Source organism: Pempheris klunzingeri, chromosome 5 (genome assembly GCF_042242105.1).
Source record: "Pempheris klunzingeri isolate RE-2024b chromosome 5, fPemKlu1.hap1, whole genome shotgun sequence".
Lineage (NCBI taxonomy): Eukaryota > Metazoa > Chordata > Actinopteri > Acropomatiformes > Pempheridae > Pempheris > Pempheris klunzingeri.
Window position 1 is genome coordinate 10,949,638 of NC_092016.1, and position 25,175 is coordinate 10,974,812.

General features: G+C 39.0%; 3 protein-coding genes across 4 annotated transcripts; all 3 read left to right on the plus strand.

Moving 5' to 3' along the window:
* The first annotated feature begins 597 nt into the window (after positions 1–597).
* Positions 598–13,686, plus strand: LOC139201425 (gliomedin-like). The gene is made up of 16 exons (XM_070830737.1): positions 598–992; positions 1,796–1,847; positions 2,020–2,091; positions 3,703–3,867; positions 4,199–4,279; positions 4,413–4,502; positions 4,622–4,696; positions 4,847–4,918; positions 5,076–5,156; positions 10,570–10,662; positions 11,074–11,160; positions 11,429–11,494; positions 11,707–11,775; positions 11,904–12,029; positions 12,108–12,258; positions 12,393–13,686. Exons 1-16 carry the CDS (start codon positions 609–611, stop codon positions 12,853–12,855), a joined length of 2,127 nt encoding a protein of 708 aa, XP_070686838.1. The 5' UTR covers positions 598–608; the 3' UTR covers positions 12,856–13,686.
* On the plus strand, positions 6,218–10,058 carry LOC139201119 (mucin-2-like). Its single transcript, XM_070830357.1, has 13 exons — positions 6,218–6,230; positions 6,371–6,493; positions 6,596–6,685; positions 7,044–7,166; positions 7,269–7,358; positions 7,717–7,839; positions 7,942–8,031; positions 8,389–8,511; positions 8,611–8,700; positions 9,058–9,180; positions 9,283–9,372; positions 9,730–9,852; positions 9,952–10,058. The coding sequence occupies exons 1-13, from the start codon at positions 6,218–6,220 to the stop codon at positions 10,056–10,058; spliced, it is 1,308 nt and encodes a 435-aa protein (XP_070686458.1).
* Positions 13,687–14,533: 847 nt separating the features above from the next.
* On the plus strand, positions 14,534–25,162 carry clpxb (caseinolytic mitochondrial matrix peptidase chaperone subunit Xb). Of its 2 annotated transcripts, XM_070830953.1 has the most exons (15): positions 14,534–14,802; positions 15,319–15,396; positions 16,226–16,386; positions 16,513–16,627; positions 18,571–18,725; positions 18,838–18,997; positions 19,729–19,770; positions 20,381–20,557; positions 20,708–20,872; positions 21,570–21,658; positions 21,912–22,076; positions 22,161–22,460; positions 22,915–23,007; positions 23,089–23,195; positions 23,316–25,162. In XM_070830953.1, exons 2-15 carry the CDS (start codon positions 15,342–15,344, stop codon positions 23,404–23,406), a joined length of 1,875 nt encoding a protein of 624 aa, XP_070687054.1. In that variant the 5' UTR covers positions 14,534–14,802; positions 15,319–15,341; the 3' UTR covers positions 23,407–25,162. The 2 variants fall into 2 exon arrangements, with proteins under 2 accessions (XP_070687054.1, XP_070687055.1); XM_070830954.1 differs by lacking the exon at positions 19,729–19,770.
* The last annotated feature ends 13 nt before the right edge of the window (positions 25,163–25,175 follow it).

A 25,175-nucleotide genomic window follows, 5' to 3' on the forward strand; every position in this document is an offset into this window, starting at 1 on the left:
GTTTGGGGCTTTTATCCCAAGTTAAATGAAAAACCTGCTTTCCTCAACTTAACTGGATAATTAGAACTTTTGGAAATGGAGAAACTGTAATGTTACTTGTTTAGCAACACAAGTGGAGAAAAATGATGTAACTTCGACATGCATAATGCAATAAACACAAAAAAAACTTGAAAATGCATTTATTGAAAGGAGATTTCAGTACACACACACATCCACACAACCACAGTCTTTTACTGAAAGTGCTCTGAAAGCTCTTTTGTAGAGGAGAAGAATGTTCCCCTTGTTCACAACTTATTTATCCCACTTTCATGTAATTTTATGTGGGACGGACTGATGGCAATTTTGAGAGGAAAAGCACCAGAATGATGAGAAGCATTTAACTGTCTGCATTGTATGTCATTCTGGAAATATGTCCATTAGCTGCTTCTAAATCAAGCAAGGCTTTTAAGTTTTAACTGTTTGCCAGATGCTTGCTGTTGCACAATACATCACGTGGTCCTCCCTGTAGTAACAGTCAGATTTTGACATGTTTATTCCTCTCCAGCAGCTTGAGCGTAGTTTCCCTCTGACGTCTCATCTGTTGGCAGGTGTTCAGAAATGTGCTGTATATGCTTGTGTGTTTCAGAACCCAGATCACTCTGCAGAGGAGGACCAGGAAAGAGGGCACAGACATGAAGGAGAGGAGTGGAGATTTTCTCGCGTGGAAAGTGCTGCTGGGGGGAATGTGTGTGCTGCTGCTCCTGAGCTCAGCGGGTTTTGTGTTCCTGCTGGTTCAACAGAAGGAGCTGACAGAGGAGCTGGCCAGGTTGGACGCCCAGATGCAGGTGCTGTCACAGAGCTGCGGGCTGAAGGCAGGAGTCCTCCCCACGGACCCCGGACACACTGGAGAGCTGAAGAAGCTCTACCGCAGCAGAAGAAACCAGAAGGGAGAACCAACAGAAAGCCAAGACGAGAAAGATATGCTGATGCTAATGACTTACTCCATGGTTCCTGTAAGACACTGAAGAGCTTGAATGTGGGCTCTTTTTATTACAAATATTGCTGTTTACTGTATTTCTATAAAAATCTAAAGAAATTTATGATTCTTTTTCTGTTCGCTATTATGAGCGAGACCAGGGGAGCAATCAACAAGTCTTTACTGTCATCTTTAGAAGAACCCTTTCCTCTCTTTTCCCTTTTGGGACAAGAAGCATGTCTGTGTAATGCAAAGAATCCAGGAGTCTGTTGCAGTGATTAAGAAGAAGTTTTCTACTGAATGTTTCTTACATGGAGCGTGACTGTTTCCTGCTCCTCCCGCAACTGTAATCACACCAGCTGGGAACTGGCATTTCATCAGAGGGTGCTACTGTATTTCTATTGACAGCATACTTTTCAGTGAAACACAAGTATTCCACCAAAGTAAAGCCTGGTTTAATCTGTGGCCTCATCCATTAATGGTTACCAGTAATAATTCTGCAACTAATGATTCTTTTCATTGTCAATCAAGCTTCTGATTATGTATACAGAATATAGTAATACAGTCTCCAGAGCACAAGGAGACACCTTCAGACTGCTTGGTTTATATAAATGAAATTAAACCAAAATAGTTGTAATCTTCCCTCAAATCTTGAGGGCAAATGACACAGTTACATTTGACAAGATGTCTCAGGAGAAAAGCAACAGTGTTTGTATCCAAGTGATTTAAAAACTAAAATGTGTTGCATTAGAAAGCCTCCAGATATATTTACTTATATTTATTTATTTTTTTATAACATTACCTTCATCTGCTGCCTCTTTCTGTTTTTCTGTATTTCAGGTCAAAGCCTTCGTAGATCTGTGTAACAGCACCAGAGGAATTTGTTTAACAGGTGAACTTCATAAATATTCTCCATGTGGTTTTTATAGTTTCTGGTGCTTCTACTGTATTTAATTTGTTCAGTAATTTGTTTTCAGGACCACCAGGTAAAAACAGACACTTCAGTTAACAGCTTAAATGAAGCTGAATTTGTTACTACAGTTACAGTTACTTTTGCCTATTAGGTTTACCTGGTAGAGCTGGTTCACCAGGACCACGGGGAGTGCCTGGGCCGGAGGGGAGACGAGGAAAAAGAGGTGAGGATAGATTTATCGAGTCTTAAAAGCCTAATTACCACTCCTTGGAGACTAACCCCAGATGAACTGTGCACCAGAACAGACATAAAATGGCTGCAGCTTTATGTGTGTGTCCAGTGTTGGCCACCGTGTTGGAACAATGTTTTGCTCATCTGGTCTCTGCACAGGTAACATGACTGAAAATAATTTTTTTTATACCTGGATGAGAATAGCCAGATGGCAGCTGTTTGGCTAACAACACTCAGAGTCCACACAGGGAGGATGATGTGATGAGTGAATGGGTCAAACACAGGACTTTCACAGAGGGGACTGGGGTCTTAGTCCCATGTCAAACCAATGTCAGTGTTGACTTTTCATTTTTTGTTTTTTACTATTTTCATTTTTCAGTTGCAGTTTGGTTAGATTTAAGCACCAAAACTACTTAGCTAGCTTTCACAAAACACCTTGAGACGCGAACAATGGCTTTCTGGCAGAAAGCCCTAAAAGCAAACACACGCTAGGTGCATGCCTCAACAGCACAGCAAGCATAAAAGGTAAACACAAAATTTGCCCTTTTCATCATACACCTGGCTGTAAATCGCATCTACCAACAAACAAACTCAGAAACAGTCAGTCACAAGTTTCAAACAGTCCCCCCTGCGGTAAGATGACATGAAAATCCCACTCACTGCCAACAAGAGACTTTGTGTTTGGCTGCCACGTGAGCACTACACTTATTTATTTGAAAAATGGTTACTAGACCGTTCACACTTGAATCACACTTGTTTGTTATTGTTGCTGTTTGAGCTGTAGAGAAACACCGTGGACCTTTTTATCTTTCGCTCATTCACTGGAACATTTCAGTGACTCTTGATGGCATCACAGATCCACTCAGCTATACTGATTTAACACTAAGAGAAAATAGTTCATGTTTAAAAACATCTACAATCATTTGTTGACAGGTTCACAGTCATCACCTGTTTTTAGTTTGGATTTACATTTTCAACTCTGGGGTTTAAACTAATGACGACACCTGTCAATGACTAGGACCCCCTGGTGAAAGAGGAGAACCAGTACCTAAAGGAGACCCTGGGCCTCCGCGACTGAAAGGCGAGACCTATAATGACATTCTCATTGAGGTTGAGAGATGACAACATGTTTAAAACCTGATATGAATAATGTGATTAACAGAGAGAGAGATATCACTTCTCACAAAGTCACTCAGGCTGCATCCAGTGTTTACTCAAGATTCAAAAAGCTGTCGCTTAATTTTTCTGAGTTTCTGTCAACCAACGGACGAGGATCTAAGAATAGCAAGACGGCTGCTATGTTATGTTCAACACTTTATTCTTTTGTGGGAAGTAATAAACAAACAGAACTACTCCTGTTTATTATTATCATTATTATTATTAGTAGTAGTAGTAAACATTAAATTTTTTTTTACATTTTAAGTTTGGCTTAAAAGTCACGGTACAATATTTAACAATATTATATCAAGAATTCACGTAGTAGCTCACATTACTCTCCAGTTTTTCTTTTGTTGTTGTTGTAAAGGGCCTGTCATTAATTAGCAGTAATGATTAGTAGGTCAGTTTTACATGTCTGACTCGTACTGTCTGTATATATTTAAAGGTAATCCTGGCCCACCTTGTCCACCTTGTCCACCTGGTCCACCTGGTCCACCTGGTCCACCTGGCCCACCTGGTCCACCTGGTCCATCCTGTCCTGCTTGGTATTGTGAGAAAATGAGAAATAAAACTGAGAGAGAACACTTCCATAAAACCAACATGTTGATGGGTGAGAGCATATCTACAGAATCATTACAATAAATCAGCATGTTTCATTTTCAGCATGACATGTTTATGGTACATGATACGCTATTAATTGAACTGTTACATATATTATGTGGAAAAACAAATATAATCCCAAAATATGGATGACATGACCTCTGTGTCCCCGATCACATACAGCACAAATATTATAATAGTTTATTATTTCTGGGCTATTGGTGTTGTCATTGACTTTTCATATGGGCCTAAGAATCTCTCAATATGATAAATAATGGAAGTTTAAAGTAAAAACAATCCCAAAAGTTAACCTTCCCTCTACTCCTATTCCTCATATTTAGATTCATCTCCTTCTCCGACCAGGGAGCCATTCAGTGAAGCCGACACAGAAAACATCAGCAGCTCGACAGTTAACAAGACCAGTAGGACGAAATTCAGAGTTTACATGTTGTGAACATCACTTATATGAGTTAATAATTTAGATTATGGGTTGTTTGTGACTAAGGGACATGATGTCTGTACCAACTCCTCTATTTAAAATGCTTATTTCTGTAGAAGCACCAACCTCACATCCAGCTGATGATCGCAGAGATGTACTGAATGTCACTGACTCTGAAAACCTTCTAGACACAAGCAAGGGATCTGGTAAGCATCCGCTTTTAGTGGAGGGGAGACGTCATTGTGAGACCTTTGAATTATGAGTAAAGTGAGTGACCATAACTTTATATAATAAATTATATATAATGTTTAATTTCATTCTACAGCCCCATTTTCTGTGGACCAAAGTAGTGACGCCTTCAATAATAGTGAAATATTTCTTAATGGACACATGGAAAGTGGTAAGAAAACTTCTATTGTGCAACAACATCCAGGCTCTGGCTAAAGTATATTCAAAACAGATGTTAGACTACAGTTACTGACATTATGTCTCCTAAAAAATCTTTCATAAAGGAGAAAATGTGAATTAATCTTTTTAATTATGTGTTCAGACTCTTCATATTCACCCCAGAACAACAACAACAAGCTAAATCTGACTGGCAGCGAGAGACGGGAAAACACTGGTGAGTAAACTTTGTGAATTAAAGTTCAGAAAAGAGGCACACACAGTAAGAAATTATGTCAGTTAATGACATTTATGAATTCATGATATGCTGTTTGTGAATTAAAACTTTTGATAATATTGAATATCTTTACTATGTGTTATCTTTTTGTCCACAGAATCACCAACATCACATCCAGCCAGTGACAGCAGAGATGTACTTAATGTCTTTGAACCTAAAAGACATATAAACACAAGCGGTAAGCATTCGTTTTGAGTGGCAGGAAGACTTTGTTGTCAGACCTAATGTTGATTACATAAAAACATGTCTTATTCTCATCACTTCATTTTTTTTCTTTTCTTTTTCAGTGTCTGTATCAGTTCATCCAGAGTTCAGCTACGTCACACTGAACGATGCAAACACAGAGAATGTTACAGAGGCACCGATTAAATCGTTAACAGGTAATAATAGTATTTTTAATTAATTAAAGTAAAAGTCTCTTGTTTCTTAATTAAAGATGGCATTAGTGTTTGTAAACGTTACATAATGTCTCATTTTATGCTACAGCCCTACTTCCTACAGACCTGATTCAAAACAGGGACACCTTCAATGGCAGCGTAGACATTAATGATACACCTGTAACAACTGGTAAGAAACTGTTATGTTTTATAAACTGTATTTGGTATCAGTACAGGCACAAATATGATATATAGATATACAGTTAACAACCATTTTGAGTGTCAGGAAGACATAACTGATAGATTTCTTTACTGATTTTGATTTATTCGACTGTTGTTTCAGAGCAATCTCAAACCATAAGGAGTTCTACAGAGTTAGTATCACCTCGTCCAGTTTACAGACATGACACGTGGACTGAAACCAGCACAGAGGATGTTACCGAGGCATCAATTAACTCAGTCACAGGTTGTAGATCCTGGTGACTCATTTAATGAATTGTTTGTACACACAGATTTGATCTTAACCTTGAACTGTGGTCACCTTATTAAATCTCTCCTGTCTTTCCAGTGTTACCAACACCACATCCAGCCCATGAAGCCAGAGATGTTTTTCATTTCACTGACTCTGAGGAACTTCCAGACACAGATAAGGAACCTGGTAAAGCAACCGTTTGAGTGGCTAAAGACTTATGTAAAATCTTATGTGAAACGTCTAGAGGGGAAATACATTCATGTATGTTTTTTATGTAAAATCTTCTTTTTTTTTTTTAAACTGCAACTTTAGTTGTCAAATACATGTGGAGTAAGAAGTACAGTGTGTTCCTCTTGAATGCAGTCAAGTAGAGGTATAAAGTAACATAAAATGGGTGTAACAAGTACCTCAAAAGAGCACTTCAGTTCAGTACTTGGGTAAATGTACTTACTTGCTTTCCACCACTGGAATCAATACATTTTAGTATTAGTACTCTAGAACTCTGGATGACTCTGATTTTGATTTATTCGACTGTTGTTTCAGAGCAATCTCAAACCATAAGGAGTTCTACAGAGTTAGTATCATCTCGTCCAGACTACAGACATGACACGTGGACTGAAACCAGCACAGAGGATGTTACCGAGGCATCAATTAACTCAGTCACAGGTTGTAGATCCTGGTGACTCATTTAATGAATTGTTTGTACACACAGATTTGATCTTAACCTTGAACTGTGGTCACCTCATTAAATCTCTCCTGTCTTTCCAGTGTTACCAACACCACATCCAGCCCATGAAGCCAGAGATGTTTTTCATTTCACTGACTCTGAGGAACTTCCAGACACAGATAAGGAACCTGGTAAAGCAACCGTTTGAGTGGCTAAAGACTTATGTAAAATCTTATGTGAAACGTCTAGAGGGGAAATACATTCATGTATGTTTTTTTATGTAAAATCTTTTTTTTTTTTTTTAAACTGCAACTTTAGTTGTCAAATACATGTGGAGTAAGAAGTACAGTGTGTTCCTCTTGAATGCAGTCAAGTAGAGGTATAAAGTAACATAAAATGGGTGTAACAAGTACCTCAAAAGAGCACTTCAGTTCAGTACTTGGGTAAATGTACTTACTTGCTTTCCACCACTGGAATCAATACATTTTAGTATTAGTACTCTAGAACTCTGGATGACTCTGATTTTGATTTATTCGACTGTTGTTTCAGAGCAATCTCAAACCATAAGGAGTTCTACAGAGTTAGTATCACCTCGTCCAGTTTACAGACATGACACGTGGACTGAAACCAGCACAGAGGATGTTACCGAGGCATCAATTAACTCAGTCACAGGTTGTAGATCCTGGTGACTCATTTAATGAATTGTTTGTACACACAGATTTGATCTTAACCTCGAACTGTGGTCACCTCATTAAATCTCTCCTTTCTTTCCAGTGTTACCAACACCACATCCAGCCCATGAAGCCAGAGATGTTTTTCATTTCACTGACTCTGAGGAACTTCCAGACACAGATAAGGAACCTGGTAAAGCAACCGTTTGAGTGGCTAAAGACTTATGTAAAATCTTATGTGAAACGTCTAGAGGGGAAATACATTCATGTATGTTTTTTTATGTAAAATCTTTTTTTTTTTTTTTAAACTGCAACTTTAGTTGTCAAATACATGTGGAGTAAGAAGTACAGTGTGTTCCTCTTGAATGCAGTCAAGTAGAGGTATAAAGTAACATAAAATGGGTGTAACAAGTACCTCAAAAGAGCACTTCAGTTCAGTACTTGGGTAAATGTACTTACTTGCTTTCCACCACTGGAATCAATACATTTTAGTATTAGTACTCTAGCACTCTGGATGACTCTGATTTTGATTTATTCGACTGTTGTTTCAGAACAATCTCAAACCATAAGGAGTTCTACAGAGTTAGTATCACCTCGTCCAGTTTACAGACATGACACGTGGACTGAAACCAGCGCACAGGATGTTACCGAGGCATCAATTAACTCAGTCACAGGTTGTAGATCCTGGTGACTCATTTAATGAATTGTTTGTACACACAGATTTGATCTTAACCTCGAACTGTGGTCACCTTATTAAATCTCTCCTGTCTTTCCAGTGTTACCAACACCACATCCAGCCCATGAAGCCAGAGATGTTTTTCATTTCACTGACTCTGAGGAACTTCCAGACACAGATAAGGAACCTGGTAAAGCAACCGTTTGAGTGGCTAAAGACTTATGTAAAATCTTATGTGAAACGTCTAGAGGGGAAATACATTCATGTATGTTTTTTTATGTAAAATCTTTTTTTTTTTTTTAAACTGCAACTTTAGTTGTCAAATACATGTGGAGTAAGAAGTACAGTGTGTTCCTCTTGAATGCAGTCAAGTAGAGGTATAAAGTAACATAAAATGGGTGTAACAAGTACCTCAAAAGAGCACTTCAGTTCAGTACTTGGGTAAATGTACTTACTTGCTTTCCACCACTGGAATCAATACATTTTAGTATTAGTACTCTAGCACTCTGGATGACTCTGATTTTGATTTATTCGACTGTTGTTTCAGAACAATCTCAAACCATAAGGAGTTCTACAGAGTTAGTATCACCTCGTCCAGTTTACAGACATGACACGTGGACTGAAACCAGCACAGAGGATGTTACCGAGGCATCAATTAACTCAGTCACAGGTTGTAGATCCTGGTGACTCATTTAATGAATTGTTTGTACACACAGATTTGATCTTAACCTCGAACTGTGGTCACCTTATTAAATCTCTGTCTTTCCAGTGTTACCAACACCACATCCAGCCCATGAAGCCAGAGATGTTTTTCATTTCACTGACTCTGAGGAACTTCCAGACACAGATAAGGAACCTGGTAAAGCAACCGTTTGAGTGGCTAAAGACTTATGTAAAATCTTATGTGAAACGTCTAGAGGGGAAATACATTCATGTATGTTTTTTTATGTAAAATCTTTTTTTTTTTTTTAAACTGCAACTTTAGTTGTCAAATACATGTGGAGTAAGAAGTACGGTGTGTTCCTCTTGAATGCAGTCAAGTAGAGGTATAAAGTAACATAAAATGGGTGTAACAAGTACCTCAAAAGAGCACTTCAGTTCAGTACTTGGGTAAATGTACTTACTTGCTTTCCACCACTGGAATCAATACATTTTAGTATTAGTACTCTAGCACTCTGGATGACTCTGATTTTGATTTATTCGACTGTTGTTTCAGAGCAATCTCAAACCATAAGGAGTTCTACAGAGTTAGTATCACCTCGTCCAGTTTACAGACATGACACATGGACTGAAACCAGCACAGAGGATGTTACCGAGGCATCAATTAACTCAGTCACAGGTTGTAGATCCTGGTGACTCATTTAATGAATTGTTTGTACACACAGATTTGATCTTAACCTCGAACTGTGGTCACCTTATTAAATCTCTCCTGTCTTTCCAGTGTTACCAACACCACATCCAGCCCATGAAGCCAGAGATGTTTTTCATTTCACTGACTCTGAGGAACTTCCAGACACAGATAAGGAACCTGGTAAAGCAACCGTTTGAGTGGCTAAAGACTTATGTAAAATCTTATGTGAAACGTCTAGAGGGGAAATACATTCATGTATGTTTTTTTATGTAAAATCTTTTTTTTTTTTTTAAACTGCAACTTTAGTTGTCAAATACATGTGGAGTAAGAAGTACAGTGTGTTCCTCTTGAATGCAGTCAAGTAGAGGTATAAAGTAACATAAAATGGGTGTAACAAGTACCTCAAAAGAGCACTTCAGTTCAGTACTTGGGTAAATGTACTTACTTGCTTTCCACCACTGGAATCAATACATTTTAGTATTAGTACTCTAGCACTCTGGATGACTCTGATTTTGATTTATTCGACTGTTGTTTCAGAACAATCTCAAACCATAAGGAGTTCTACAGAGTTAGTATCACCTCGTCCAGTTTACAGACATGACACGTGGACTGAAACCAGCACAGAGGATGTTACCGAGGCATCAATTAACTCAGTCACAGGTTGTAGATCCTGGTGACTCATTTAATGAATTGTTTGTACACACAGATTTGATCTTAACCTCGAACTGTGGTCACCTCATTAAATCTCTGTCTTTCCAGTGTTACCAACACCACATCCAGCCCATGAAGCCAGAGATGTTTTTCATTTCACTGACTCTGAGGAACTTCCAGACACAGATAAGGAACCTGGTAAAGCAACCGTTTGAGTGGCTAAAGACTTATGTAAAATTTTATGTGAAAAGTCTAGAGGGGAAATACATTCATGTATGTTTTTTTATGTAAAATCTTTTTTTTTTTTTTTAAACTGCGACTTTAGTTGTCAAATACATGTGGAGTAAGAAGTACAGTGTGTTCCTCTTGAACGCAGTCAAGTAGAGGTATAAAGTAACATAAAATGGAAGTTCAGATTAGAGGCAATCAAGTAATTAATTATTTGAGTTAATGACTTTCTGTTTGCTGTTTGTGAATCCAAACTAGTTTTGATTATATTGAATATCTGTTCTATACATCATCTTTATCTCCACAGAATCACCAACATCACATCTAGCTGACGATAGCTGGAATGAAATGAATTTCTCTGACACCAAAAAACTTGTAAACACAAATGTGGAATCTGGTAAGCGTCCGTTTTGAGTGGTGGGAAGAAGCTGTTGCCCAACCTAATTTTGATTATGTAAAAGCATGTTTATCACAGAATTTTTTTCTTTTCTTTTCCAGAGTCTGTATCAGTTCATCTAGAGTTCAGCTACGACACACCAAATGATACCAACACAAAGGATGTTACAGAAGCACCACTTGAGTTACTAACAGGTATTAACTGTGTTTTTAATTATAAGTAAAAAAAATCTCTTGTTTACTAACTAAAGGTGCCATTAGTATTTTTCTAAATGTTACATAATATCTCGTTTCATTTTACAGCCCTGCTTCCTCCAGGCCTAAGCAATGGGTATATTAATGATACAACCATGAAACGTGGTTAAACGTGTCATATTTTTATAAACTGTATCAGTATTCACATGTACTGTATGCCTGGCTACGTGAAGGCACAAATATAAAATCTAGTTTGAGTGGAAGAAAGACTTAATTGACAGACCTCTTTACTGATTTTGATTTATTCCACAGATGTTTCAGGACAACCTCATACCGCACCATTAACCTGTTCAGTATGATCTGGTAAACGGCCATGTGAAGACAAACCTAACCACTTTTTTCATTCTCTAGAGTCAGATCATAAAGATGACAGCCATGGCACATCCATGGATACCAGAAGAGAAAGTGCCACAGAGGCACCAACTAAATTATTAACAGGTAGGAAACACTCTGTTTTTAATTATATGTAAAAGTGGCCTAAAATGCTTGTTTTTGTGTTTTGTGTGATTTATGATGCTGCAGTATAACACCATTAGTGTAAAAGAGTGTTTGAGTTTGAGTCTCAGGATAGAGGATGCTGTACACTGTACAGATTGTAAATCACCCTGAGGCAGTTTGTGACTTTTGTTTGTGGCCTTTATAAATAGTATGACTTGATATATTCATCTATTCAATATATATCTAATCCTTGGCTCACTTTCTGTAGACCTGGCTCAAGAGATGGACGCCTCCAATAATAGTGGAAACATTTTCAATACACCCATGAAAAGTGGTAAGGAAGTGGTCTTACATAAAATATTTGTTTTTAGTTCTGGCTTATTTATTGATTTAAAGATTTATTTTACTCCAAGGTTCAGTGAAATACATTTAATTTAAAATAATCACTGATAGCATGTTATATAGGCTACAAACAGATAAAACATCCACAATAATTTTGAAATACGCATTCGATAAACCTTTTTCTTCTTCTTTCTTGTTCTTTAGCCTCTTCATACCCACTCCAGACCAACAACAAGATCAATGTGACTGCCAGTGAGAGATGGACAAAAAGTGGTTAGATCATTTTAGTAAATTACACTTAAAATAATGAAATTGTGTAGTCTATCTATCTACTGCATCTGTCTGTCTGTCTGTCTGTCTGTCTGTCTCAAATACTGAACAACACTTTTTCATTCATTTAGAATGTGAGATCAAAACTGTTAGGTGCTCGGAGAAAGCCACCAAAATGCAAAGCACTTTTGGGTCGTGGATGTCAGATGCGTCCCAGCTGGATGGAGGCCGATACTGGCTGGCTGAGCATTTTTCAGGTGATTTACCTTTCAGCCTACCATTCATCACAGATAATTACGAGTCATTGTTGATTTAACACAGAAACATTTCCCCAGGTCGAAGTTTGATGGAGCACAGGGACATTTCGCCATTTCAGAACACAAGCGACAAAATTATAGACGTCGGGAAGTTTTACCAGGGCTGCGGTCATGTTGTTTACAAGCAGTCATTTTACTTTCACAATGGAGGAACAAACAAACTTAGAAAGTAAGTGTTTGTGTCAAATATGTATGTATTTCTTTTTTCCTTATTAACTTACCCATACTGTCATTTTTGATGCCAGTCATGTGATGCCAGTGACTTTTGTATTTCTTAACTTACCCACTATCAATATTTTACAGATTTAACTTGAACACCGGGAAAAGAAACACTCTGATCATGGAAAACAGCAGATATCACAACCTGACGTATCTTTTCCGCAACTCAAAGACGTATTTCAAGTTTGCTGTGGATGAAAATGGACTGTGGGTCATTTTTGCATCAGACACAGATGATAAATTGATGGTTGCGAAGCTTAATCCTGACAGATTCACGGTGGAGTCAATCATTAACACTCACTACCCTACAACCAAAGCAGGAAATGCTTTCATTGTGTGTGGGATGATATATTTTACAGATGACAAGGACAGAAGAGTCACATATGCCTTTGATTTAATGAAAGAGAGGCCTCGGGATGCAAATTTTGATTTAAGGCCAGCGAATGGCATCTTGGCTATGCTGTCTTATTATCCCAACAAAAAGCTTTTGTACATGTGGGACAACAGCAGTGTGAAAATCTGCAAAGTTAAACTCAAACTGGCCTAAAACTAATCAAAAACATTGAACAAAGAGCAATGAAGGTATTTTTAAGACCTTATTGGTATTTGAAATTATATGAAATCATGACTACTGATGTACATGTTTTGATTGCAAATGCCACAGTACTGGATTTACGTGTTATTGCATGATGAATGGAAACGTGTCTGACATTGTATTACAGAGGAAAACAATTTTGTTGTGATTCACAGAGCTCCAGCACTCTGCTTTTAGGTTTGGCAAAAACCTAAATTGTCACAATATTGATTTTTTGGATTTCTCGTATTCATGTACATCCATCCATCCATCCATCGTCTATACTGCTTACCCTTAAGGGTCACAGGGGTGCTGGAGCCAATCCCAGCTGACAATAACAGAGACAAACAGCCACTGCTGTGCAGCTCAAAAGAGCAACCTGACCATGAGGCCTCACTGTGGTGGTTGTTAACATGTACTAGAAAAATGTATGAGGCCCCCGCTGTAGACGCAGAGCTCAGAGCTTCTCTCTGGGGACAGAAAATATAGTTTAAATTACTTGAAATGTACACTTAAGTGGATTATGTGTGTTACCACTCTGACCACAAAGCCACAGAGAAGTCACATCCTCTTTTTGAATCAAACAAGACAGCCTGTCTCTTATTTCTTACTTGTTGTTTATGTTATTTGTTTTTTTGCACTCCTGGCTTGTTTTTGTTCACCAGATCTGGTCCTGCACACAGCCAGTGAGCTACAGGGATCAGAAAGCTGAGGTGCCCTGAAATCTAATCATGTGTGTTGTTCAAAGGTGAAAGGCATTCATAATAAAGACAAAACCAGCGGGACAACATTCTCTGAGGAAAAGTATGGTACAAGTGTTTCTTTATTTCAGTTATTATGTGCAACTGTGAAAGGAATTCTTTTTGAATGCCATCACGATAATGGTGATACTGAATACTGATTTATTTGAAGAGGGAACTGTGCCCAGAGACCAAGTGGCAAAGTCTGACTGATAGGATTGTTACAGAATATGGTCCGTAGTCCTGGAAGACCTGGTTTTCCTCTCTTGATTGTGATTATCTGGGGGTAAAGAGTTGACTGCTTACTAAGCATGACTTTTTTTTTGGCCGTAAACTACAAGGACAAGATGAGAGGACAAGATTTGGTCAACAGCAAAACTTTACATGTAGATTATTATTGCCATGGTTTAGTCAAGAACAACAGGTTTCTGAGACTTCTCACTTATTTATTGTAATATCTCTGTTAATTGTTTGTATTGTTTATGCTTCCCTACACTAATGTCGGGCCCAAGTACATTATAATTGGTCAGGTAACTAGATCATTTTATATCCCCTTGGTTTGTACTTTAAGATAATTACAGACCACTCTATACTATTCAATGAGCAGCTAAGGCTATAAATATGAACTATGACACGGTATTGTTACATTTGCAACCTCAATGGTCCTCAATCTTCGCTATTTATTTATAGTATTTATGAGGATCACTTAAACGCAACACAGTTTTACCAAAGCTTTGTCACTGCACATCACGAGGTCAGTGAACGCATCAGCAGAAACGCCTCCTGTGGATTAGCAACACTAGATCTCCAAAGATCTGGATGGCTCTGAGCCACACAGACACAGGACCGGCCTCCATATTACTTTCACTGGTTGCACCGATTGACGCACATCTGCTAGCTCCTTAGTAGAGGGAATATGGGAGGCCAGCTAGCTAGCGGGTAACCGACCTAGTGCATAACAGAAAGCGTTATCGTTACATCACTTTGGGTCCTGTCCCATCTGGGAAACTGCGGCCTGACAAAGCCAGCGCTGCCCACTGCATGCACCAGGCTGTGTGACACTAAGTTTGACACACACTGATCTGTCAAACTACAACAAGAGAACTCAAGCTTCAGTGACTTAGCAAAATTTAGTTTTCCCCAAGGGGCTGTCAAGACGTGACTGGTTTCATCGTGCTCTGTGAGTAAAACTGGCACACTTGTTTACATATTCCCATTTTGCCGTTTTAAGCTAGCATTTAGCTCGTCACGTTAACTTGCAGGCCTGACTGATAGCTGCTTATTTGTGTCCACACAGCAGCGTAAAGCCACCCAGCTTAAGCACCGTGTAGCTCTGGCTTGGGCCTAGCTTAAGTAGCTAACTATTCATTTATTTAGCTAGCTATAGTATTTGTTTCGCCATCTGCGGTTGTCATTAGACAACAGGAGGCGTTTAGCTTAGCTAGCCCAATCAATCAATACGTTTCAGGTGGTTTAAAAACGGTTAACGTGAATGTCGTCAGCGGTAAGCAGCACTGGCGACCACCTTCATCAGTGAGTGACCTGCCTTGCTAATGCTAACAGTGACGTTGGGGTTATGAAATGTGTTACGCTAACCGGCCTCTCCTGTCCGCCCCTGCTGTTTGTTAGCCGTCTGCTAATTTAGCCACCCCCCTCTACCTTCACACCACCGCGTTAACTTTATGTCTATTTTCAGGACTTTGAGCCAAAAGAACAGTGATGTCTTGTCCATGCACATCGGCTGCCAGGCTGATCCTAAGCACTGCCCACAGAGGTAAGAAAGGCTAAGGTACACAACGTGCTAGCTGGGTAAAGCTGCGTGACATTGTGCCATTTGCTTCAGCCTGTGAAGTAGGTCTCCACATAACCTAGATCGCTGTTTGTTATGACAGACATGTAATGTCAACAGCAGGTGGAGAAGTCATCAAAATGTCCAGTAACTGTAGCCAAGCTAACTGTGTTAATGTTACATCACCCAGCCTCTCGTAGACCCACAGCTGTAACTTTTGTAACAATGACACACCAGAGAATAAACGTTATGTAGCAATAACTAAGATAACTGCTTACACAACCAACTTGCTAAATACCTTTACATTTATATAACAAATAAATATTGAATGAAAAATATAAGTGTTATATATTCAAAATATCTCTGGCACCTGTAAAGCTATGTACAATTGGTCTTGATAGTTGATTTCTTGAATATGCAGTGTGTTCAACAGTGTGATACCACTATTGCCATTATGTTGCGTTTTTGACTCGTCAAATTAAGTTTGCTGTCCTCAATAATACGTGTAGGGCTGCAAATAACATTTATTTTCATTATCAAATACTTTGTTTTCATGTTTTCTTAAGTGTAACATTTTTGGAAAAGATCTTAATAAGTCAACTGACCAACAACTCTCTTCAGCCTGAGTTACATGACAAATAGGAGCAGTTATGGAATCTGTGTCATTTTGTTGCTTAATTATTATCCAGGGTAATGTTGTACAGGTAAACAGAATCATACAAACAAAATACCATGTGCATTGTCAGTAATTTGAAATGTGTGTTCACAAACCAGTGTTGTTGGAAATCAAAAGGAATGTTACATGTTGTCACAGGATTGTCCTGCTCTCGGATCCAGTTGTTTTCTCTGAGTCGTCAAGGGTCCCGGGAAACTCATTTACCTCCTCAAGTACGGGTGAGGTCATTTTCAGAGACTGCTGTCTGCTATGCCTCTAAAGACGGGACAACAAAGGATAGTGGAAGTGATGGTGGAAAGGTAATCTCTTTCAGCATAAATCTAATTTGTGGCTCTATTTTGTGGTGGTATTACACACCACTGTGTCCATGGAAAAGATCGCAGTAATGTCACCTAATATGTGCTGACGCAGTCGTGTTCACACAGAAAAGCATCAGCGAGGGGAAGAGACTATCTGGCTCAGGAGGATCAGGCAAGGGAGGAAGCCAGCTACGCTGCCCTAAATGTGGAGATCCCTGCACACATGTAGAGACCTTTGTATGTGAGTAAACATATTTTTTTTCCACATCCAATTGCCAAGACAAACGATCTGATGTGCAAAATGCATGTAGAAACTTAAAATCAAGAGAAGTAGGTGTAAAGGGATTTGGTATAGACGTAAATGGGGGAACATATCTGCCACAGATGTTTCGTTGTCCACGTGGCATCATCATAAATATGTGAGTTCAGATGGTGCTGCTAATGGTCTATTGTTTGCCAAGGCCTAAAAAAACAAAAGAAAGTGAAGACTGGTCACAGGACAGGTTATGTCTCCAGAATATGTAATCATTGCATCATACAGTGAATAACTGTTTCTGTTAGAAGAAATGTGTTTGATATAGTTGAAAGCCGTACAAACAGGGCAACATGGACATACTGTATGTGCATTGGCTGAATTTAAAAAGAAAGAAAGCACAGCATAGTGCAGCAGCAGATGAACAAATGATCATTTCAATTCATGATTCAACAATTTCCTCCGGGATAAATAAAGTCGTTCTTATTCTTATTCTTGTTGAAAGAGGTTTTGAAATAACTAAAAACCCAGTACTGTAAATACACAGCACACGAATGCTACACCACAAACAACCACCAGATCTAATTCCCTGGCTCAGTTTCTCAAAATAAAGACGTGAAAGTAAACACTAAGATTTTGGTTTCATTGTTTCTGCTTCGTATTGCAACAACTGTGCGAGTTTAGACGGCGCTGCTTGCTTTAACTAAGAAGTGTTGTTTGGATTGTTAGATGGCGTAAGAAACCTCCTTTCAAACAATCTGATTTCTGCACTAGCTTGTTTTTGTAACTTTCTCAAACTGCCTGAGATTATAAAATGTGTGCTGTGGGTGTGTCTACCACTGTCCATGACACTGCTACCACTCACCATGAATAACTTCCAGGATAAAATCACAATTGGAACAACCCTCAACTGTCAAAATCACTTTCTACCTTTTTTAATTTTGACGCTGTTAACTCTCACATTTTCATGACAAGTGTATCGGATCATTACTACATACAAACAATTACTGTTCTTATTGCTCACTGCACCTGTAACTGCATAGGTATATTATTGAATGTGATCACCTTCACTTTGACTTACTTTTAACAGATGAATGGTAAACTACAAACCTCCTCTCTTCCAGGCAGTCATGTTCTCTTGCAGCCCATGGAGAAGTTATATTTCAGAGTAAAAAGTTAATTTTTACACAAAATACTGTCAACTGAATGATACAGAAAACTGACAGACTAAGTTGACCATGGTTAAGTTGTGTAACTACAGTCCATTGCACCTGTCTGTTGATGCACAGACTGTCTTTGGTTTGTCTTACATTGTGTATTTTCACCTCTACATTGCATAGTAAGAGCAACGTGCTGTCATCTGATGGTAAACAAATATCCTGACAGTGATGTGCAGCTCAGTTACAGACCACTAGGTGACACACTGAAGTGTGTTGTTAAGAGAGAAGTCTATTCAAATATATTGAAAGCGTTTGTATCCACAGTAAAATTCATTACATTGGGGTACGGCTAAGCTTTGAATACTGGGTGGATTAAAGTCAATAAATGGCACCACTGGTGTCATTACATCATTGAAATATTACAATTTGATACTAAACCCTGACATGTTATTTCAGTACCTCGGTCTGAAAAATGTATTTGAAAATAACACATCTTTGCAGTATATCATGTAGTATTTCTTTTCTCAGTAAATTTCTCTGAAAGTTGGGATCAAAACAACTTGCATGCAACAGTATCCTGCATCAATTTTCATTTATCCATTTCAGCTCCATGAGCAATCCTTTTATACTAAATAGTTATTTTTGGTTTGAGTGTCAGTCAGCTTAATGATAAATAATGATAACGATAAACTGTCAAGCTGCAAATGTCTCAAAAGTTTCTGGTTGTAAAATATTTCAGTGTTAAATGTGTTGTGTGTTGTTCTTTTCTAGCATCAACACGATTTGTCAAATGTGAGAAATGTCATCACTTTTTCGTGGTGCTGTCTGAAACGGACTCTAAGAAGGGGCTAAACAAAGAGCCAGAATCTGCTGCAGAGGCTGTGAAACTTGCGTTTGCACAGAAACCTCCCCCTCCCCCAAAGAAGGTGAGGGACCCAAAGTTGTTACACGTTCTGCTGTAATAGGCAGCCTGTTCTACTCGTGTCTATTACACTTTTAAACTGTTGTGAACTATAAATTACTTTATTTTTATAACAGATATATGCTTACCTGGACAAGTACGTCGTAGGCCAGTCCTATGCAAAAAAGGTGTTAGCGGTTGCAGTGTACAATCACTACAAGCGCATCTACAACAACATCCCTGCTGGGAGTCGACAGCAGGTGGAGGTGGAGAAGCAGCCGTCTCTGACACCTCGTGGTCAGTATTCTTGTTGTCGATAGACGTTGCTTTATTTATGCTGCTTATTGGTGTAACTTGAAAATCTCGCATTAGCAAACATTATTTATGTTCACCTGTGAACCAGACCACAGTCGCAGTCAGATGTGGAAACTACTAATGCACTCGTGCATAAGAGAGCAAGTTTTTCTCAAGATAAAGAAAAATTGGTTCTTCTGTACCTTCTTTGTTTGGCCAAATACATACTCAAATACATAGTGCAGAGCTATAACCTAATTTGGACAGCAGAGACAGAGAGTGAGGGGGGGATGACATACAACAGGGCCTGTAGTTTAAAATAGGAAAGCTATATGCAACAGTAGGAGGTTTGAATATGGTTGTGTTTAACACATTATTGGTACAACACTAATTCAATACAAGTACAAGTGTGTGATGCAATCATGTAAGATTACAGCTGACTGTAAGGATTTGTTGACATGCAAGTGCTGAAACGAATGCAATTGAAGCAATAAAATGTAGGGCGCAATATGTTTTTACATGTTACACATTAATATGTTGTGTAAGAGCCTCACAAAATATACACAAATAACTTAGGTAGTATTATATAAATCTAACAATCTGTATTATTTGGCATTTGTTCAATAATTACCACACAACTTTTGTAAATGTTTTTGCAGGTCTATACTGATAATGTCATAATGGTAATGGTTATTGGTAGTATTGATTTGAGTACTTTCATCCTCTCCCTGTAGAGCTAGAGATGAGAAGACGAGAGGATGAATACAGATTCACAAGTAAGTGACTTTAGAAGTAACAACACTAGAAACAGTCTTTATTTTTATTAGTTGCACAAATGCCAAAATGTACAGACCGCAGTGGCTCCTCAGTTAGAGCTTTGTTCTGCCTTGTTCGGGTGGATATGTCACGTATTTCTAGTCACGCTCAACCTAAAGAATTACTTAGAAAACGTTTCATCAAACCAGGTGATGCAGTTATTAAGGTACTGATTGTCTGGTGTCTATGTGTACCAATGAGCAAGATAAACTGAAGCCATAAAATTATGCTTGTTAATGTTTGACTGAAGAGGCAGTAAGATATGGTAGCCCAGTGACCTACATTCACATCTGTACTTTGCTATTTTTCCAGTCCTCATCACTTAGTAACTGCACACTGACACAGACTAGGGCATGCATATTTTTAGCCTGTACATGGCAACTGTTACTGTGCACAATTTGACACACACACCATCAATGAATGGCCTGTTAAAATTCTACAGCAGTTCATATACAGTTCAGTGGCGTCTTTTTAGTCATTTGTGGCACACAGTTCCCAGACAAGTTTTTTTTTTTTTTTTTTTTTTAGTCCGTCACAAAGCTAACCCTGTGGCTTTGGTTGTTGTTGCAGAACTGCTGCAGATTGCGGGGATCAGTCCTCATGGAAATGCTCTGGGAGCGTCCATGCAGCAACAGGCGAGTCAGCAGGCCCCCCAGGAGAGGAGGGGCGGGGAGGTCCTGGACTCCACACACAGCGACATCAAACTGGAGAAGAGCAACATCATACTTCTAGGTCCAACTGGCTCAGGTTGGTGTTGGTGTGAACGTTGTCCTTCATTATAATATTGCACAGTGACGCACAGATCACCAACTGCAGTTTATTTGTAAATATGGATCTGTTTTGCCAAAATATACTTTTTTTGATGATTTTTTTTATGATTCCTCTAAATCTTCACAGGTAAAACACTGTTGGCGCAGACACTGGCACGCTGTTTGGATGTTCCCTTTGCAATTTGCGATTGCACCACACTAACTCAAGCTGGATACGTGGGAGAGGACATCGAGTCAGTTATCGCCAAACTGCTGCAAGATGCCAACTACTCAGTGGAGAAAGCACAGCAAGGTGGGCAGAGCGACTAAATATAACTGCAATATAGCTTCCAATGTTAAAATCACACCATATGTTTTTTGTTTAACACAAGAATCAAAACAAAGTGCAACAACAGTGTATCAGAACTTATGCTCAACTGTAGTCCTGTTATGTTGATATAACCACATTAATAGTCTTCAGTCTATTGTGTGCTCTCTAAGATCTAACTATATCTATAATCTTGCCAAAAAAAAAAAAAACATGTTACAGATTTAATATATAAAACAGCATAAAAATCTTAAAACTCTGGGGGGTTTTTTAAGTCAGAAAACCACTGAGAGACTTAACCCTTGTAAAAATAAAAAGTTTACTTTTACATCAGTTACTGTGTTATTCAGATACAACCTGTTTTAATTTCCACATTTTATATCATATTTTCAAGTTCCATTCCTTACATGTATAAGGAATGTGTTATTGGCTTGATCTTATTAGGCATGCTAGCAGGAAGAGGAATGAAGCAGGAAGAGGTTAAAAAAACTGGGATTAACAAAAGTAAACAGACAGTTTACAAGGGTTTAACATTTAAACCTTTTTAAACATGATTAAAAAGGGAATGCTGTGTAGTATACGGTCAGCTGAAATCTTGCAAATGTATACAGTGAATGTCTCCGGTAAATATGAGAAGTGAAACTCAGGTTGCTTTGGCCCTGTCCTCGTGTTACATGTGCAGGTATTGTGTTTCTGGACGAGGTTGATAAGATTGGCAGTGTGCCTGGAATCCATCAGCTGAGAGATGTAGGAGGAGAGGGAGTCCAGCAGGTCAGTGTTCAACCCGACCTACGCTGAATACAACCTGAATGCAATTTGTTTAACAATAACAATAACAAAATTGGCAGCTTTATGTTTTGTGGAGTCAGTACTTTTTTAAAAACGGCAACAGATTTCACTTTTTACTCTAACTAGTGTCTCTAACTACTGTATAACTGGTGGGGGGTTTTTCTCCTTGTCTGATATTGGTTGACCTACATGTGTGTTTTGACCCTTTCTTCCTCTTCCTCTTCCTCTCCGTCAGGGGTTGCTTAAACTCTTGGAGGGCACAATTGTTAATGTTCCTGAGAAAAACTCCAGGAAACTAAGAGGAGAAACGGTGCAAGTAGACACGACAAACATCCTGTTTGTTGCATCTGGTGCCTTCAACGGACTCGACAGAATCATTAGCAGAAGAAAGAATGAAAAGGTAAACTCGGCAAACATTCAGCTCAGACTCCCTGTGGCATTATTCCTGCCTCTGACTTGATACTCATGTTTTGTGACTCTTCAGTATTTGGGTTTTGGAACTCCCTCCAACCTGGGGAAAGGGCGTCGTGCAGCGGCTGCCGCAGACTTGGCCAACACCAGCGGTGAGACGGACACGGTGGCAGAGATCGAAGAGAAGGACAGGCTGCTGAGGCACGTGGAGGCCAGGGACCTGATTGAGTTTGGAATGATCCCCGAGTTTGTCGGCCGTCTCCCTGTGGTCGTTCCTCTGCACAGCCTAGACGAAGAAACGCTAGTTCGAATCTTGACTGAGCCACGCAACGCTGTGGTGCCCCAGTACCAGGCTCTGTTCAGCATGGACAAAGTAAGACAGAGTTTGAACTCCAGTACAGTGTTAAAATACTGCAGCCACCTTAGTCATTTGAGAATGTGACTGCTGCGTTTGCTGCAATGCAGCGTCATCGAGTCAAACACCTGCACGTGCACATTTGCACATTCCTAATAGATTTGTAATGTGAACTCTGTATGAACTGTATTCCTGCTGTTTACTTTGTGATGATTACGACACAAGATGCACACAACAGTTCCTTTGTTAACCTTCCAGAGTTTCAAAAGCCTGTCTTGTAGGACAGCATTTTGTGGTCGGTCTGTTTTTCTTGGATTGTAGTTTGTCACTTGTAACAGTTTGTATGAGGTCAACAGGAAAATACCTTACTTGTGAGAAATGGTTTAATTATAGATTTTTTTTTTTTATTTGCAAATACCTGAACAACAGGATATCCAGAATTGAAATGAATCTGCAATGTTTCTTGTTTCAGTGTGAACTCAATGTGAATCAAGATGCCTTGAGGGCCATAGCCAGGATGGCCCTGGAGAGAAAAACTGGAGCGCGTGGGCTCAGATCCATCATGGTATGTGATTTTTGCCAAGTGTGCCAAACTTGCTTTATGTTCTTGATGTAACAATACTAAAACACTTTTTTTTTTAAACAGGAAAAGCTCCTCTTGGAGCCGATGTTTGAGGTGCCACACTCTGACATCATGGCTGTAGAGCTGGACCAAGATGTTGTCCAAGGAAAATCACAACCCAGATACATCCGGTCAGTATCTCTCTGCTTACAGGACAGGGCTGCACGTGTGTCGTGCTGGAGATCAGATTCCTTCAGTCTCCAACGTTGTCTGGTTTGAAACCTGAACTGGAGTTTCCATTTGAATTTCAGAGCTCCGGCCAAGGAGTCTGCAGAGGAGGAATACGACTCGGGCATTGAGGAGGAGAACTGGCCTCGGCAGGCGGACGCTGCCAACAATTGAACCACATGTCACTCATTTAACGTAAAGACAGTGTCTGAAATCATTAGATCACTATGAACCTTTGGATACCAACTGTGGGTTTTATGATAGCCCCCTGGACTTTATAGTAGAGGTGACGAAGGCTGCTGATTCTCACTGAGAAGTGGTTTCATGATGAACAAGTTAAGAGTGTAACAACCCTTGGTCCTGTGCATCAGATGTTAATTCTCTAGTGGTGCACTCGCAGGGTGGACCTTTTATAAAATACTTCAATCTCTGGGGATTGTTAACATTTTATCTATATAAAGATAATGCAATTTTATTCATGAAAGGATTTGTAGCTAGTTAATTTGTTTTCTCTTTTTGTGGTGATGGGCGGTCATGGCAAGGGAAGCAAATGGGAATTATGGGATCATACTGTACACTTGAAAACGTGGGGCGCTGAGAAAGTGTAGATGTGATGTTACCATGTCAAGCAATGCCTTAATATCATAAGGGCATAATATTCCATTAGCACGTCAATATTTTGATGTTTTCTTCTTTACCACCATTGTGATAATGGTGTCCACAGTAAAATCGGGCTGTAAATGTTGAGCTACTCTGCTTGGGTAGCATTGTAAGCAGTTTGTATGACATGACCTCTAATTAGGAGAACACATTGTGACATGTAATGCACCAGCACACTAAACAGGTCAAAAATGATGGTGACCTTTTAAACAGCCGGAATGGTTATTTTTCAGTGTTTTGCTTCCTCCTTCTAGTCCACTCTTTAGGGAATGTATATGTGTTTACTTTCAGACCTCTGTATCACAGGCTGTCTCACAAAGCAGGATTAGCAGCTTAGCCAGGTAACTCACAAACATTGATAAAATATATTTTTAATTTTGTTTTGGAGTAGTCGTCCTCCACTATACATGACAGAATCATACTAAACGTGACATTCAAGCTTCATGATCCAGATTGAAATCATCAGACAGATAATCTGTTAGGCAGTTAGCCGGACGCTGCTCTAAACCTGCTTTGTCAGTCATTCCGTAGAACAACACCGGTATTTTTGTTTTTTTTTGTGTGTGCCCCAGCGTTGGAAACTCACCTCACCTCACCTTTAGTGATGTAATATCCTGTTACTAAACGGTAATCAAGCCTCTACCTAAATGCTCTCCTCTGACTGAACAAAGCCGCGCTGCTATACTCTTTAAATTGCTGTTTGTGCTATAAAATGAGATTAAACTAGAACTCTGTTCTCCTTTTTGTTTTAAGTTTCCTTTTCTTTCAGTAAAGTTTAAAAACTGCTTTTCTGTTTTCAGAGGTCTGTTACAGAACCTGTAAACTCCCCCCAAGTTTGTGAATCTTACATTTATTGTGATTGTTTAAAATATATAAATAAAATGTATATCTCTGTACAGACTTTTAATTGTTATTGTCTGTAAACTTGACTGCAGATCAGACTGTAAACTTTGTGTATTTTTTTAACCTAAGTTAGTGTGAGGATTGAGGATGTTTTCTCTGATATTCTCAACACATAGATCAATGAAACGGTAGATTAATGCAATACACATCACAGCGTTCCACAGTGCTACACTACCACACCTTTGTGTAATCGGTTAATCTCTGGAAAGTATCATGCTGCTCTGTTTCCCAGTACCTCAGCATTTCCCTAATCCCCACCCCCCACCCCCCAAATCCACATTGAAATGACAAAGTCACGCTGTCTGAAATGTGGCTTTGAATGGAGATGGAAAAGCTGTAGTGAACAAAAAAATAAAATAAAAAAAATATTGAGGTAAAAT